The sequence below is a fragment of the Cavia porcellus genome, unplaced genomic scaffold (assembly GCF_034190915.1).
Source record: "Cavia porcellus strain 051 isolate PalLab524CR breed Dunkin Hartley unplaced genomic scaffold, mCavPor4.1 scaffold_32, whole genome shotgun sequence".
Classification (NCBI taxonomy): Eukaryota; Metazoa; Chordata; class Mammalia; order Rodentia; family Caviidae; genus Cavia; species Cavia porcellus.
The window spans coordinates 41,087,961-41,104,822 of record NW_026947515.1 but is presented as its reverse complement, the minus strand read 5'-3'; the positions used below and the strand labels follow the sequence as shown (position 1 = coordinate 41,104,822).

Here is a 16,862-nt window from a genome sequence, read left to right as displayed (position 1 = left end):
AGGTTCAAAGTGCCCTGGTGCAAAGACTAAATCATTGAAGATGTATTTGCCAAAGTTCTAACTACTCTCACTCTGATGAGTACAAAATTCCTTTAGTATTTTCTGAGGAAAATCTCTATGTCCAGGGATCCTTAGTTGGCCAAAGTTCTAATCCAAAAAAGAGAAAACCCAGATCATTGACAGCTCTAGGGTAAGTCTGATATTTATAAAAGCATTCCTCAACCACTGTATTTCTAGATAAACACTCATGCTTAAGAAGTGGTCTATAAGGTAAGAAAACTGTATTCTAAAGGACTATAAGTTAGTCATTAGAGCCAATGATACATGACAATTCAAACTTTGTCATAAATTATATAATTATGTTTACATGTTCAAAAACATTATTTTCACACAAGTAATCCAGGAATCTTCTAAATGATGATCAACCTCCTAAATATAGAAACTCTACATTTACAATCAGAAACATTTTTCCCTAAAATATTTTTATATTTGAACATCAGAAAAATTCAATAATCCAACAGTTTTAAAAGAAATATAACAATGTCATCTTAAATAACTATAGCTTATTTATCACCTAAAATAAACATATATTATCTTAAATTAACATACATTTAGAAAAGCAGAAATCAGATAAATGCACGAACTATAAAGCAAGACCATGAGGTGCACAGGGGATTTACTGAATTTCAATAGAAAGCAAGATCCAACTAAAGTATACAATCTCATACTATGTGTGCATGTAAATACATACACACAGTTTTCACTTAAATTCCACTAAATTATAACAAGCAACTGCATTAGACTGATTGGAACAGAGTGGCATAGCAATATAAAGGATAAAAATTATGTGGAAGTCAAACAATGGGGAAAAATTAATTCTTCAGAGCTTCCATTAATCATCCAAATTATCTTATAATAAATATATTTTATGATGGAGAACTGAGCATTTGAAGTAGTGGCAATCAAATTTATTGGACTGTAACAATGTCTAATTTTGTGATTTTTTGCTCCACCTCCTCCTACAACTACTGTATTTATACGAGTTATTTTTAGTGATTTAAATGTAAGTTTTTCTGATAATATTGAAACACGTCAAGTAAAACTGGAGATTCCTCAAAGGAAGGAAAAAAATCACTTCTTTGATTCTTTTAAATGCTCAATTTTTAAAGAAATGAGTGAACAATTTTAACTCAAGGTCTGTACAACAGAGCCAATTGAAAGACTGTCTGGAAACACTACAAAAATTGTACTTTTAAGTCACAAACCAGAGGAGTACAATTAGAAAAAACTGTTACTATACGTAAGCAAGTAAAAACTTACCCAGACATTTAAGTGCTGATACTCCAACATAAACACTGTCCACTTATGGCCAGCTCTCCCTATCACTCCCCAGGTTTTCTTCTCACTGATATGTGTGCTTCTTGTCCTTAGCTGTCCACTGTTGTCTGAGCTATTCGGAGCTCAAAAACAAGGTAGGTCTATGGCTGCAGCCTTGAGTTACACTCTTTGAACAAGAAAACAGTTATTGGGGCCGGGGATTTAGCTCAGTGGTATAAGCACCAGCCTGGCAAGCACAGAACCATGAGTTCAATCTCCGGTACCAAAAGAAAAAAAAAAAAAAAAAAAAAGCAAGAGTTATCAAGCCCAGGCAAGATGGTGCACACCTGTAATCCAACACTCCGGTAGGCTAAAGCAGGGGACTGCAAATGGAAGCCCAGCCTAATCAACTTACTGAGATCCTATCTCAAAATTTTAAAACAAATTTGAAACAGGGCTGGGCATTAAAGTTCGGCACCAAAGTCCTGGATTCAATCTAGAAGCAAAGAAGAGAGGGAGCAAAAGACAGAGAAAGGCAGAAGAAGACAAAGAGCTGAAGCGGGGAAAGAAAGGAACAGAGAATGCAGAGAAAGCAGCAATCTCCCCACATGCACCACACGCTGTGGCCTGGGCCTGTGTCCAGGCATTCGAGAGGCTGAGCCTGCAGGTCGCTAGCCCAAAGTTCAAGGCCTGCTTGGGCAACAAAGTGAGACACTGTCTCAAAAAAATAGGCAAATAAGTCAACAAACAGGCAGCAACCACAAGACTCACAGCACCCCTTACACTCATTCTCTCAGGAGAACAGCAGGAGCAAAGGCGCCCCCCTCACCCAGCTGCAGCTCCCAAGCCATGTTAACGTCAGCACTGGAGCCTCCCCCCTCGCCCCGGCACTGTGCGCCTGCGGGAACACTCGCTACTCATTCAGGACCCCACAGGAATCTCACTGGTTCTGAGATACCCAAGTGCTTCATGAATGAAAGATGTAACTCATTCAAGAAATACATTTTTGCTCAAAGAAGTCACCACCCACCCAACAAAAACTCCACATTATAATTCTATCAAAAAATTTAAAACACAGAAATATTTTCTCTCCAGGCTAATTTTTTCCCTTTGAACTAATTTAATAAACCAGGCATGAGGGTGCGCACCTGTACTCTCAGCACTGGAGAGGCTGAGGCAGGAGCATATCAAAACCAAATCAGCATGAGTTATATAACAAGACCCCAACTTAGAAAAGAAAGAATACTACATACTTCTTTAAAGAGTGATCATCATTCCTCCCTAGACTACAAATAAATAAATGCAGAAGATAAAATTACTTACATTGTATTTTTAAATAGTTTTCTGCTAACTGGAGAGATGTCTCTTTGAGATGAAAATTTTAACTTCGCCTTTTTTTTTTAAACAGGGTCTTGCTTTCCAGTGCAGGCGAGCCTTGAACGCTATGTAGCCCAGGCTGGCCTCAAACTCTTGGCAGTCCTGCCTCAGCCTCCAAAATGCTGTGATTATGCCACTCTGCCCATCTTTAACTGCACTCTATTGAAGTAAATACGAAACTCAAAATGCATTTAGTTTCAACTTTACAAACATTGCTCTTTTTATAGAAAATCCATTCTGTATTCTACAAAGTTCAGTGTCTTAATATGGAATGTTGAGGAAGCAGAAACAAAACAAGTTTTGTTTTAAAGAGAAACTAAATTGCAATTAAATGCCAGGCACGGTGGCATATGTCTCTAATTCCATCACCTGGAAGGCTGACACAGGATTACCAGGTTGAATGCTGTAAATTCAAGGCCAACTTGGGCTCCAAAGCAAGTTCAGGGCCAGCTTGGACTGCACTGTGAGACCATATCTCAAAAAACACTAAAATATGGGGGCTGAGTGGTACAGTCCCTGCTTAACAATCACAAGGTGGTAAGTTCAATTCCCACAACAACAACAACAACAAAAACCACTAAAATAACTGTAAAACGCTGAACGCTGTATCTCTGAATGCAGTCTCTGTACCACAATCTTTTTTTTCTGGTACTGTGAATCGAACTCACAACCACATGCTCGCAAGGCAGGCGCTTATGCTGCTGAGCTAAATTCCTGACCCCTGTACCACAACATTAAAAATGAACTTTCTTCAGTTTATGATTGAAATTATGGCTTACACTGAATAATTACACTGCTCTAAATTTTTCTAGGTATACATCTGAAATCTATATACATCTTTTCCTACTTCAAGTGAAAATAACTTTTTTGAAACAATGAAAAATGGAAGCTCTTTTAGTGTAAAACTGCCATGGTTGGTTAGTTGAAACAATAGTGGACACATTCCCAATACCAAGATGGATATGAAAAAATAAGTGGTATAACATCAAAATTTGTAGCTTACTTTGTGTCTTTTCACAGAAGTTTATCTGAAAGCCTGAAGTAAAAGAGATAAGTTCCAGTTCATTTACTGTAAAGCAGGCCAAAATGAGAACATGACATTACATTATTGTATTACAGTTAAATGAATAAAAGTAACTAGAGGACAGTTTGAATCACACAACCCTTCACATTACAACCTTTCTTTAAAACTTCACCTCTTTCAGGTATAATATATGGCATCAAAATCATTTAAATTGTGTTAAACTGTCTTAATCTTTATTTTTCACATTTATTCAATTAAAAAAAAACCTACTATCCCTTAGAAGCTTTATGACAATTTCATCAATTTTTACGGTGTTTTCAATCTACAAAACAAATATTAAGTACACTATATATATAAGTTAAATTATGGATTTATTAAGTCATAATTAATTACCACCTATTATATTAAAGTTTGAGCAATTCATAAGATGTTAAAAGTGCAACAAACATAAAACAACATTTTCTAGTCAATCCGCTTAACTTCAAATGCAGAACTATTGAAGAGGTGATAATCTCCTAATGGAGGTCTGAAAAAAAAAATATAAGAAGGCAGAATAGAACTTCAGAAATTATAAGGAAAAAACTTGTGAATTACCCTTATAAACAAGAATACATTTTGTTAAATGCAATCTGATCTGGTTATACCATATATATAAACTGTACAGATATGTAGCTATTTCATAAAATGGACCCAGTAAAACAAACCCTTTAAATCAAAAGCTTTCCCAAACATGCTTTTTCCCCTAAGTTGAGTGAATACCTAGCTTTCTTAGCAGTCTATCTATGCTTACATTTATTAATGCTTTAGAGAATAAACTAGGGAAAATAAAGTAGAATAACTAAGTATACAAATAAAAATACCATATTTAGAAAAAAGAGCCAAACTGAAGGAAGAATATATGTTTTATGTGATTCTAAGATACACACATTATCTACAAAAAATGCCAAAGTAGCTACTTTGACACAAAAGTTCCTTGGTGTACTATGTAAGTAAGCCATTGCTGACGTACACACACAAGAGGGGAGAGAGAAGGGAAATGGAGGAAAAATCACTGGGCAGACCTGAGACAGACCTGGAAAGCAGGGCACCAGCCCATCTCGTTACCAAATGTGCAGCAAAGCACCAATCAGGGGAGAGGGAAAAAATCAGAGACCTGGGGTCTTTAAGCCTAGGCAACTACAAGTCAGACACCCTCCTACCATGTGAAGTAAGCAGACTAAATCAAAAGAAAACTACTGCGGAGCCACAGCAAGGCTCAGAAACAAATCTTTAGAGACCCAGAAGCCCCTGGAAGAAGGAAGAAAACTCACCTCCTAACCATAACTGGAAGACTGGGAAACCAGGAAATAATCTCCAGAGAACAGCTACTCTGGTTTTTGTGGCTCTAAGTATGGTGAATGGCTGCTATTAGTTGGCAAAAAGAAAAAGTGAGAAGGTCACAAGTGAACAAAATAGCAATATAAATGGTGACTATAATAAGAAAAAGAAACCTCAGCTGAGGGACACAGCTCACTAGCAGGGCACCTAGGCAAGACTCTAGGTTCAGTGTCCAGCATATGAGAGAGAAAGAGAAAGAGAGAGGCAGAGAGAGACAGAGAGAGAGGCAGAGAGACGGGGAGGGGGAGAGGGAGAGGGAGAGAGGAAGAGAGGAAGAGAGGGAGAAGGAGAGAAAAGACTGGAGGGGGAGGGGAGGAGAGGCCTGTAAAAAAGCACAATTTGAAGCTACATGTAAGGTTCCATTTTTTTAAAGTTACAGAATAAAAGTCAAGCATGGTGACACACCTGCAATCTCAGCACTCAGTAGGCTGAGGCAAAGGATCACCCCAAATTGGCAGTTAGCCTGGGCTACAAAGCAAGACCTTGTATCTCACCCGCCACCCCCAAAAAAGGAAAATAAAACCTCATAGTTAGAGCATCAATGCAAGCAGATAAAAAGGCAGGGGCAAGGGGAGTAAAATGCTATAAACTTGCTCTTTTCACCTACCTATGAACTAACCAGGAACAAAATTCTCACGTCTCAAAACAGTCACCTCCCTGTATTATTCTTCACTCAGCAAAGACTTGGCAGCCACTGAGTTAAACCAAGAGTTAAACTGAGACTTTTATAAAACATTATCAACCAAATAAGGAGAAAATCTATTTTAGAAAAGTAATTTCATACCTCTAAAAGACTACAATCTCATATATACATACACACAAATATACAAACATACATATACATATGTATATGTGTAACAGACTTGTAAAAGTCAGAATAGTGCAGCATTTAAACACAGACTTGGCAAAGGGCCATGGTTCTGCTACCTCCTTACACCCAAGAGCCTGTGTAGGACAATGGGGGGAACCACAAGGAACCATCCAGCACTCTCAGCTTTACAAAATGCAAGTGTGTGGATATGCTGTAATGTCCACTAACAACCTGCACATTCAATTCCAAGACTCTTGGCTTTCTAAATTATGCCTATCCATTCACCTGCTTTGAGTCTCATATTTCTGGAAATGTCAGCGATCCACTAATTCTGCTAACAGTAACTGATTAATTGTAAAAACCTCGTGCACTTCACTCTTTTATGCCATGGAGACTCAGCTATGTACCCTGCAACTTCATTCAGCGTGATTCTTCACTTTAGCTTCCCAACTGCAAGGGAGAGAATCCGAACCTTGCTTATTTTTCCAGGCTCCAGGCAAGTTCAAGTAAACTGTACACAGCGCCCCAGTCCCTCCAAGAATAAATATCAAGACAACAGGACAGAGTGCTAGTAAACAACAAAGGAAAAAGAAATACACTGTGTGAGGCTTTCTTCCTCCTTTTTTTCTCTAGATTTCGCCCATCCTTTCTAGCATTTCCCACATTTTGTCCATCTTACTTCATTTCTGAGATGCCCTAACTGTCCGGAACATGAAACCTACAATTTCCTGTATTTATCAAATAAAGTGAGGTAGTCCATAGTAATTTTAAAAGCTGCTTAAAAGTAAGCATAACCAATGGAGAGAGCACATCTGTAATCACAGAACTCTGGGACGCTGAGGCAGGACAATCACAAGTTCAAGCCCAGTGTCGAGATCTAGTCTTGAAATTAAATTTTAAAAGAGAAGCAGGACGGAGCACACCTATGCTCCCAGCACTCGGGGTACTGGAGGCAGGAAAATCAACTTGACTACACAGGGGCTACACAGTGAGTTCAAGCTTAGCCTAAATTACATAGTGAGATGTGTCTCAAAAAAATTTAATTATAAATTGAGGTTGGAGTTTTGCTCAGTACGAAGGGCCTGAACTCATCCCCAGAAGCAGCCAGTATTTGCTGCAGTATTTGACAAAATGCATTCTGGCTCCAACTTGAAACAAGTCATTTCGAGTCTAGTTTTCTCATTTACACATAAAAGTAAGAACAGCATCAGGTAACCTCAAGGAGGGTGAAAATGTCTAACCCTAATCTTGCTCATGTCGTGACCCTGCTGGGCTGGGCAGCTATTTCCAGTCCCCTTCCTCTCGACTGGGAGTACAATCCAGCACAGGGCAGAGGTGAAGTGTACCCCACCTCCTCTGTACTTGTTCACATCCCCTTCACGTTCTGAGGTTCTGTGCTGCTGAAGTGCGACACCAACTACACTGTCGTCCACACTAATGCCAGAGCCCAGCGCTGCCCTCCGGGGCACGCCCGTGGACATGCCACAAACTCTTCCTTCTGTCACACTGTGAAGAGCCTACTGCTTGCTTCTGACTCCTCAAAACTTTGATACAGACCTTTCACTGCAGCTACCCATAGTAAATACTATCAAAACCTGTCCTAAACGTGTATTTTCAAAGTATTTGGAGTGAGTTCTACGAGATTTCCTTCAGACTTTTTTACTTCAACCATCCTTAACACCTACCTAATGCGGTAAGTCCACTTTGTTCACATGACCAGAACCAGACATTTTATAAAACACTATCAAAAGTAAATGAACACAAAATACTATCCAATTTTTCCCACAATTTTTAAAACTCAGGAGTCTGTCATTCTTATGTGCCGATTGTTCTACCTGTGGCCAATAGTGGGAATGTAACTAAGCCCCACACTATCTTCTAAGCCTGTTCGATGTAACACAGTACCCTCAAGGAAAGGGATTTATAATTGGGTGACTCTGGGCAAAGATCTAGCCTCTGTCAGAGTCAATTTCCTCATCTGTTAAAATATAATAATATTCAAGCGTGATGATTAGAATGAGAAAATGTATGTAAAATGTCTAACGAAGAGCCTAGAATAGAGAAAGCTACCACTGCGTAGGCATTATTACTCCGAGTGTCTCTCCCAGGTAACACTGATTATGGTACTCTCCGAGCCTTCTAGGTGCTCACCAACCAAGCCTGCATGAGACCACTCCTTCCTTGCATTGTTACCTGGAGGAGCTCAAAGGCAAAGTGTCGTCCTCCAGACATCGCTAGGATCGCCATCCTCTTCTCTACACCTGTGGTAATGATATCTTTTGGTTTTCACTGATAGCTCCTGGCTTGTAACTCCCTCCCCAAGGCAAGCCACAGAAATAAAAATTTCTCTTCCCCGAAGGAGGTAGGGGCCCTAGAAACACTAACCTTCCCTCGTATTTCTGGTCCTGGAACAGACCATGAAAAATTCCTGGGCTGGAGATGTAGCTCAGGTGTAAAGTGCTTGCATAGCGTGCACAAGCCTTGGGTTCAATCCCCCGCGCAGGAAGGAAGGGAGGGCACCTGCTCAGCATGCCGCAGGCCCTGGATCCAACCCTGCGTAAAAACAAAGAAAAAGGAAAGGAAGGAAGGAGGAGACATGGGATACGAGGGGAGGAGGAAAGAAAGAAGAGAGAAAAGCAGGGGAGAACATTTGTTGGCCTTCTTCATTCCAGAGGGGGCCCCGCACGAACCCTAGAGGGAGGCGGACTGCGCAGAGCGGCCAAGGATACCTGAGGGCTGACAAGCCTTACCAGGTTTCCCATTCAGTGTATTGACAGCAGCTATCTAATGAGGTGTCCGTGGAAACCAGGGTTCAGCAAACTTCACACAGCTGGGGTCATCGTGGTTGCTGAAGGACAACCTAGAAATTCCAGGTTCCTTCACATATAACTCCCCCTATTCAGCTTTCATTTGCATCCTTTTAACATCCTTTATAATAAACTGGAAAGCATGGTTTCCTGAGTTTCGTAAGGTGCTCAAGCAAATTATCTGAACCCAAGGAAGAAGATGACTTATAGCCAGCAGATCAAAAAGCACAGAAAGGGGCTGGGGATTTAGCTCAGCAGCATAAGCACCTGCCTTGCAAGCAGGCGGTCGTGAGTTCAATCCCCGTTACCAATTAAAAAAAAAAAAAAGCACAGAAAAAACCATATAGGGCCTGAGGCAGCCATCTAAGAGGGGGTTGGAGAAGAGTCCCCATCCTTTGGGATCTGACATTATCTCTAGGGTGACAGCATCAGAATGAAACTGGAGGAAACCCAACTCTTTTCTGCCACTGTAAAACTGATTACTTAACTGCTTATGGAGAAGAATCTTTTGAGGTCACATAAGTCTTGCTTGACTATTATGACATGTGAAGAAAAGATAATACTTTGTTTTTCTGTCAGAGTATCTCAGCCATACTAAAAAACCCAAAAAAGTGAATACTTTTCCCTGGGGCACCTAACCCAGATCCCAGGGAAACTACCAGAAGCCACAGAGAAACCACTTAATAATGTCATTTTGTTTTTGGCGAAAGCAGGCAACAAACAGATATAGACATGTCAGATGTATCTATTTCTATAAAGAGATATAAAATCTCTCCAAGATACATCTGGCGACGCTTTTCTTGTTTCTCCTTTTAATTCTGTTTGAGCTTTTCTCAGTAAGATACAATACAGCTTGAAAAAGCCTGTGTGGCATCCACTTCAATCCTCTTACCCTGCGGTGAGGAATGGTATGATGTTCCTGAAGAATCAAGCTGTGCATGATGTAACTGTTTTCTTCTTTCCCAGCCCATCTTCAGGGCAGTTAACCACTAGCCAAAGCTCACTTTCACAGTATAGCCACAGTCAGATTCCCCTTGAGTCTTTACCCTTGAATCCTTTCCTTTGGCTGGTACACATAAAACCTCCCAGCATTTGGGAAGCTGGGGCAGGAGGGTCACTGTGAGTTCGAGGCCAGCCTGGGCTACATACTGTGTTCAAAGCCAGCCTAACTACATAATGAAACCTTGTCTTAAAAAAAAAAAAATCAGTCCCAATCTTATTAAGTACATAAAGACCTGAGGATCTTTTAGGGTTTGGAAACCCCCTCATTAACAGAGACAGTAAATTGCCTACATGACAAAGTTAGAATGGCAACACATGTTAATTTTATATCAAATGAGATCCTTTTATACATTATGTAAATTCACTGATATGCTGGGCCAAGGCGTAATTCAAATCCTCTACTTACCTTGCAAACTGCCAATCAAAATGGTCCTGGACACTTGCCTCTGCATGCATTGTGATACAAAGGGCCACAGAGGGGACAACCAAGGCTCCAAAATCAATTCAAAAGGTACCCAGGCTGGTGAAGCTTTGACTCTTTTGCTAATGCTTAAAATAATCTCTCTTATCTATTCCTGTATTTACATCATTTCTGGCAAAGATTCTATTTTAAACAGCTAAAATGACTCAGAAAGCTCAGAGGACCTACGTGAACCCATGTAGTCAGAGAAGAACCCATGCACACTACTGCAAAATAGGACACACTAATGCAAAACCTAAGCAAGTTTCAGCCAGTATTTAGATATGGAACACTGGAGGAAAATGTCGGGGATGAGGGTGCTACAAGTAAGATGCTTTTCTTACCTGTTCTCATTAAATGTTCCTGTATCAAGGTAATGTAAGAGAAAAGCAGTATGGACCTTGAGAAGGGACTGACAAGCTGAGATGGCTATGATAAATAAATAATAAAAAACAGGATGCAATGTACTGAGAAGAGCAAGCAACTCCAGGGTTGGGAACTCTTTACTGTCTGCAGGATTCCATTATTTAAACCCCAGACTAAATGATAAAAATAAGCACTCAAATATAATCAAAGGCAGAAGGATTTTGGTGTCCTGCTGAGTTAGGGTCTTGATAAAGTGCCTCAGCTGGTCTCCAGTTCCTAACCATCCTTCCTCAACTTCCCGAGCAGCTGGGATTATTGGCCTGGGCTATGGCAATAGGCATGCATATATATATATATATATATATATATATATATATATATATATATATTCAAATACTACTGGGAGAAAAAAGTGTACTGATTTTAAATATTCATGTTTTCTTAACAGATATACTTCTTATTTTAAAATCATTATCATTATGTGCTTCAATTCATAAACATAAAATGTTCAGCTAAGGGTAAGTAAGTGAGGACAGTATCAGAAGTTATCTGTGATACACCTGTATTTAAGACCTAGAGAAGAAATCTAGGGATGTAGCTCAGCAGTACAGCACACTTACCTAGCGTGCACAAGTCCTGTGTTCATTGCCTACCACGTACAAACACACGTTATTAAACATACACATTTTATACCAATTTCCTGTACAAGTACATCACAATGGCTCAATGCTTTTCAGACTCAATTACAGATTTTAACTATTCTAATCACTTTAAGGAAACATTTTTCCAAAACTGAAATTTCTCAGCCACCTGAATAAAGGTTAGGGAAAGGCTTCATTTCTTTTCCTGCTTTAAATCTGTATATGTGTGTTTGTGTACTGTTTGTTTGTAGTACTGGGCAGTGACCTAAGGGCCTCAAGCATGAAACAAGTGTTCTAAATTAAACTACACACATCCCCAAACCTTTTCATTATTTTTTTTTAATTATGAGATGGGATCTCATGAATTCCCAGACTAAGCTCTAACTTGTGATCTTTCTGCCTCAGCCTCCTGAGTAGCTGGAGTTACAAGCATGCACCACCATGCCCAGCACTTTAAATCTTTATAATAAAACCAACTTCTTATGCTTAAGGAATCATTGAAATCTATTCAATTTTATGATTAAAAACTAAAGCAGGAAAATACCATGTCTAATAACCTTTAAACAACTATTTTAGAATTTTCAAAATTTGTACAAGCCTTAATTTAACAATGTGATTCTCATAACAATCCTATAAATGAGGTATTATTTCTGTTTTAATATATTAAAAAAATTTTCAGCGATCAGAAAAGTTAGATAATTTTCTCAAGGGCATAGAACTTGTACAAGGCAGAGCAATTACTCCAGTCTAGTTTTTCTCAGTCCAAATCCAACATTTTCTTCATTTTAACATCTTCTATTTCTTAAATACTTCCACATACAAAGTTAAAGGGAGTGCTACCAGCTACTAATGGAGAAGAAATTATCCTGCCCATACCATTTCATTAGAGAAAATACTGAGCTCGTTAACTAACCAGAATGTGCTGTTCTCCAATCTACCACCAATGACAGTCTTCAACACGATGTTCTATGCATAAGTCCTTCCTACCTGAGCCACCTGTGTAGTGGGATCTGCTTTTCACAATGTGTCACACCTAGCTAACTAGATTCACTGGGCTTTTGATTTGTCATAAAAAAAAAAATTTAAGTCATGGCTAGAAAAGGTCTCAATATAACAAGTTAATCCCATACTTAATTTTATTTTTACTAAAACAATACTATTACACAGTGTTCTAATATGCAAGAAACATCCTTAAATTCATCTATGACTAACTATTGATAAAACATTAAAAATCACAGAATATCTCACAATTGCTCATTTCAGCATTTTTCTCCTTGATATGAAAAGTTGTCCTAACGACAAATCTATTTCTATAAATCCACTTACATCATAACTTGGCAAACAGTTTGACAGCTTTAGTTACCGAAAAGAAACTGAAGCATCAAAACTAGTAAAACTTGTAAAAGGGGGATGTGTTTGCAAATGAGTAAAGAATATAAGAATCACCCAAATGTATGAGTAACAACAAAATCAGCAACTATTCCCCAATACCTGAGGGATGAGAACGCTGAAAATAATAATAATAGTAATAATAATAATAATTAGAAGTCACACAACACATGGACCAGCTGGAGCTTGAAGTCTCTGAGAATAGTCTAGGAAAAAAAAAACAGTATTAATGAATGGTGACATCCAAAGATTAAAGGGAAGGATAGGATGTCCCACTAACAAAGCTTAAAAACTGAGGTAGACTCCAAGGGGTTTGGGAGTTCTTTAGAATACTAAAGAGACTATTACAGATAACAGTATCATTGCTGCTACTACAAATGATGACAAGTTAACATTCACTGCCCCCTCACTACATGCCAGGTCCCACGCTTTATGTGTATTGTCAAAGTACCTACAAAATAAGGATTATTCTTACCTTCCAAAGATGGAACTAAGGCTTGAACAGGGTAAGTTCCTTTCCCATGTATATTCACAAAAAGTTTAAATCCTGGAAACAGGATTCACACCCAACTCCAAAACTATGGCTCTTGAACACTGTAACGTTAGAAATAAACAAAGGAAGGAAGGAAGGAGAGAGGGAGACAGATTTCCCAACTGGAATTACTCTGGGGCCAGAAATGTCCATGTGTTAAAAAGTACACAGGGCCATCCAGTGGCCAGCATAGCACCTATCCTTTAGGGGATATATTCCATGTCTCCTACAAGTGAATCCTACTGGTTGGAAGGGCATGGTCTATACTAACTCCTCCCAGAAAGGCAGTTTTTAAGATAGCCAGGGAAAGCAGATTTGGCAGAAGGAGTCACAGAACACCAAACATCTTCTAAGAACTACCCTGTGAAGAAGAAGTCTAACATTAAAGAAAAGAAGAGCTGGACTTACTGGTGCACACTTGTAATTTCAGCTACTTGGGGAACTGAGGCAAGACAATTACCTATGCCCAGAAATTTGACCCCAGTATGGACACCATAGCAAGACGCCATCTGAAAAGTAAGTGAAACCAGACATGGTGGCACATTCCAGCACCCCGGGAGGCTGAGGTTGGATTGCACATTCTAGCCCGGCTCGGGAATTACGGTTTCTATCTAGAAGGTCCCCGAAGAGGCTCATGTGTTCAAAGCGGGGCTCCTGGACGGTGACTGGACCATGAAGGCACCACTGGCCATGTGTTCAGAGTTGAATGGGCTGTTAGGAGGCAGGGCCGGACCTGCTGAGCAGGGGACCTCGAGCGAGACCTGCAGGGTACACACTGCATCTGGTCCCCGGCTCCTCTTCTCTTTCTGGCTGCCATGGGCTGAGCACTTTTTCCTCCACCACACCCTTTTGCTGTGCTCTTTCTACCTCCAAGTCAGCTGACCACAGACTGAAACCATGAGCCAAAACAAGCCTCTTCTCCTTTAAGTTGTGGGGATTAGATATTTTGTCCCATCACAAGAAAATAACTAAGACACTAGGCAACTTAGCCATTAGTGAGACCCTATCACAAAATTAAAAATAAAAAATTAGCTCAAGATAAAAGCCCTGAGTTCAATCCTCAGTACCAAAAATAATAAAATAGCCAAAGAAAGACACTGGCAGGTAATAGAAAGTTTGGTTCTAACAGAGTAACAAACAAAAAAAGAGGTCCTAAATTGCTGCTTAAACTCAAACTTTATATCTAGGATTGTGCTAACAAAATCATGAGAATTTTAAATTCTTTTCTCCATTCTAAGTAATCAAAGAGGTTCAACAAGATAATATTAGCAGGGGCCTGGGATTTAGCTCAGTGCATAAAGACGTCATGAGTGCAAGCCCCAATACCAAAATAATAATAATAATAATAATAGGTCTGTAAATCAATCAAATATAGACAAAATGATAAAATTCAGTAATAATTAAGAGGTTTTGAGCCCTTTTCCCTTTTAAAATGAGTTCTGCTTATTAAAAGCTTCAGTTTACTGGATATCAAAAAACAAGGGAGGAAAATAGAGAACATCAGAATAACTGCTAATCACATGACTTACTTTGAGTTCCTAGAACATTCCAAACTTCTCCCTTCTCTGGAACATTCACACTATTAACTTTTCCTAGAACCCTCTTCTCTCCAGACAGGCCTTCTGTGACCATCTTAGCAAGCAGACAGACCTCCCACTGTTATGTTTCATCACAAAACCCAGTTTGTTACTTTAACAACACTTTTTTTTTTCATTTAAGGCAGGGTTTCTCTATGTAGTGCAAACTGGCCTGGATTCACAATGTAACCAGGCTGTCCTCAAACTCGGTGATTCTCCTGCCTCAGTCCTCTAATTATAGGGGTGCCCGCTAACCACACTTTTCTCAATTAGTACACATTTCCTACTTATCTGCATCTTGTCTTCCTTCCCCTTATCCTCACAAGAGGGTAAGTTTCACCAGGAGAAGGCTTTCCAATTTACTCCTCTCCATCTACTCTGCACGAGAGTACTGTGCTTGGCTGTGGGCAGATGCTCAATAAATATCTGACAAGAAAAAGACCAAAACAGCTTTTTCAAAACTGTCAGCCTCTCCACCCTCAACCAAACCCAAAACTTGAAATATCTGTAAGTCAACCATTCTGGCCAACCCTAACAGCTCTAATTTATCATTTTGCTATTTCATTTCCCACTACCACCAACTAGACTGGTAAAGCCCTAAGAGCAAGAAACCGATCTCATCCTTCATTTATATAATGTGCGGTGCCACATACTGATCATCCAATTACTAACTCAATTTGAATTACTTAGCTTCCAGCCTGCAGGGAACGCGTGCTCTGACCTCCTGACATCAGCCAGTCTATATATCACAGTTTCTTCTCTACCCTAAAATTATCTTATGGGAAAAAAAATGCAAAGATAATAAAACCCTGCCTCTGCTTCCTGAATCAAGGGATGCTTTCATAAATACAAAATATTCAATAAGTGTCTGTTGACCCTAACTAGGCATAATGAGACTGGCAGGTCGTTTTTAATGAAAGACGTAACCAGAGTCATACTACCAAGGAAACTCGACTGATTTGGCTAATATTCAACATAACTCCTAAGAAGTTCTAAACTTGCCAAGAGATTTGTGAGATTCCGTGATTTAAAAATAACATTACCATTCAAAATTTCCCAGGAAACTTAGGAAAGGGTCCTGAACGGGATCGGGACTGGTGTGTTCACAACACCCTCGTCCAGAGCCACGCAGAGAAGTAAAAGCTTCCCAATGGGAAAAACCATTAATTAGGAGAGCTGCCTCGGATGTCCAGACACTATCACTTTGACCTCTGCCTTTCTATTTCCTGTGTCTCTCCGCAGACACTGCACATACACCGAACTCAGTCTTCTGTATTTATTTTCTGCCCGCAGAGCTACCAGAAATCTCTGGCCTACCACCAAACGTCTCCTGCAGGCCAGCGGCTGTCTACCTACCTTACAGGTGGCACAGGCCTGGGCACCCCCGCCTCGCTGCTCCCCGCCCACGGAAACGCTGTGAAAGTTTGCAAACCGAGCTTCCCGCAGCGCCGCGGAGCCCCGAGGTCGGCCGGGTGGTCTGGCTCCGGCTGCGCCCTGGCGAGGACCAAGATGGCCCTGAGCCGGCCCCACTGCGGCTGCCGAGCCGAGGGGCGCCGGACAGGACGCCGCCGCTGCCGCCGCTGCCGCCGCCACCTACCTGGGCGGCCGCAGGGACGCGGGGCGAGGCCCGCCGGCGCCTCCAGCCCGCCCAGCCCGGTCTGCGCGGCCCCGGAAACGGCCGGCGGGCGCCAGGTAAGCGGCGGCCGCCGCGATGGGGACGGCGCGGGGCGGTCCCGGGCCAGGTGGGCCCCGCGCGCGACGGGGGCGCGAGGCAGGGCCGGGGGGCCGCGTGCGGGCCGAAGCCGCAGCCCGGGCCTGTGCGGGCCGCGGCCCCGGGCCGGGCCAGGCCTGAGGCGGCGGCAGCGGCGCGGAGAACGCGGGCGAGGCGGAGAAGGAGGCGCGGGCTGCTGCTCCGCCGGGTCGGGGGCGTCCAGGCCGCGACGACGCCGACGGCCGCGCGAGGGGGCCGGAGTCTCGGCACGGCCGCGATTCTTACCCTGCATGCTGCTGACGGCCGGGTGACCCGGCGCCGGGGACCCTATCGGGCCCGGGGTCCCGCTGCCGCTGCCGCCCCCAGAGCCGCCGCCGCCGCTCGGGCTCGGAGCCGCCATTGTTGGGAGTGAGGAGCCGAGCGGCGCCGCGGCGGCTGCAATGCAGCAAGCTCGGCCTCTCGCACGGACGA

General features: G+C 41.6%; 1 protein-coding gene across 10 annotated transcripts in view; it reads right to left on the bottom strand.

The window, feature by feature from the left end:
• Map2k4 (mitogen-activated protein kinase kinase 4) overlaps nucleotides 1-16,862 on the bottom strand; it is a 118,361-nt gene extending 101,499 nt beyond the window's left edge. The window contains exons 1-3 of one of the 10 annotated variants that reach the window (XM_063242132.1): nucleotides 16,677-16,799; nucleotides 8,292-8,459; nucleotides 3,698-3,763 (exon numbers count right to left, since the gene is read on the bottom strand). In XM_063242132.1, coding sequence (XP_063098202.1) covers nucleotides 3,698-3,763; nucleotides 8,292-8,325 — 100 coding nt within the window. In that variant the 5' untranslated portion in view covers nucleotides 8,326-8,459; nucleotides 16,677-16,799. Of the gene's footprint in view, nucleotides 1-1,320; nucleotides 1,607-3,697; nucleotides 3,764-8,291; nucleotides 8,460-16,676 lie in introns of those variants that run through there. The other 9 variants (XM_063242133.1, XM_063242129.1, XM_063242130.1 and 6 more) reach the window with 9 other exon arrangements.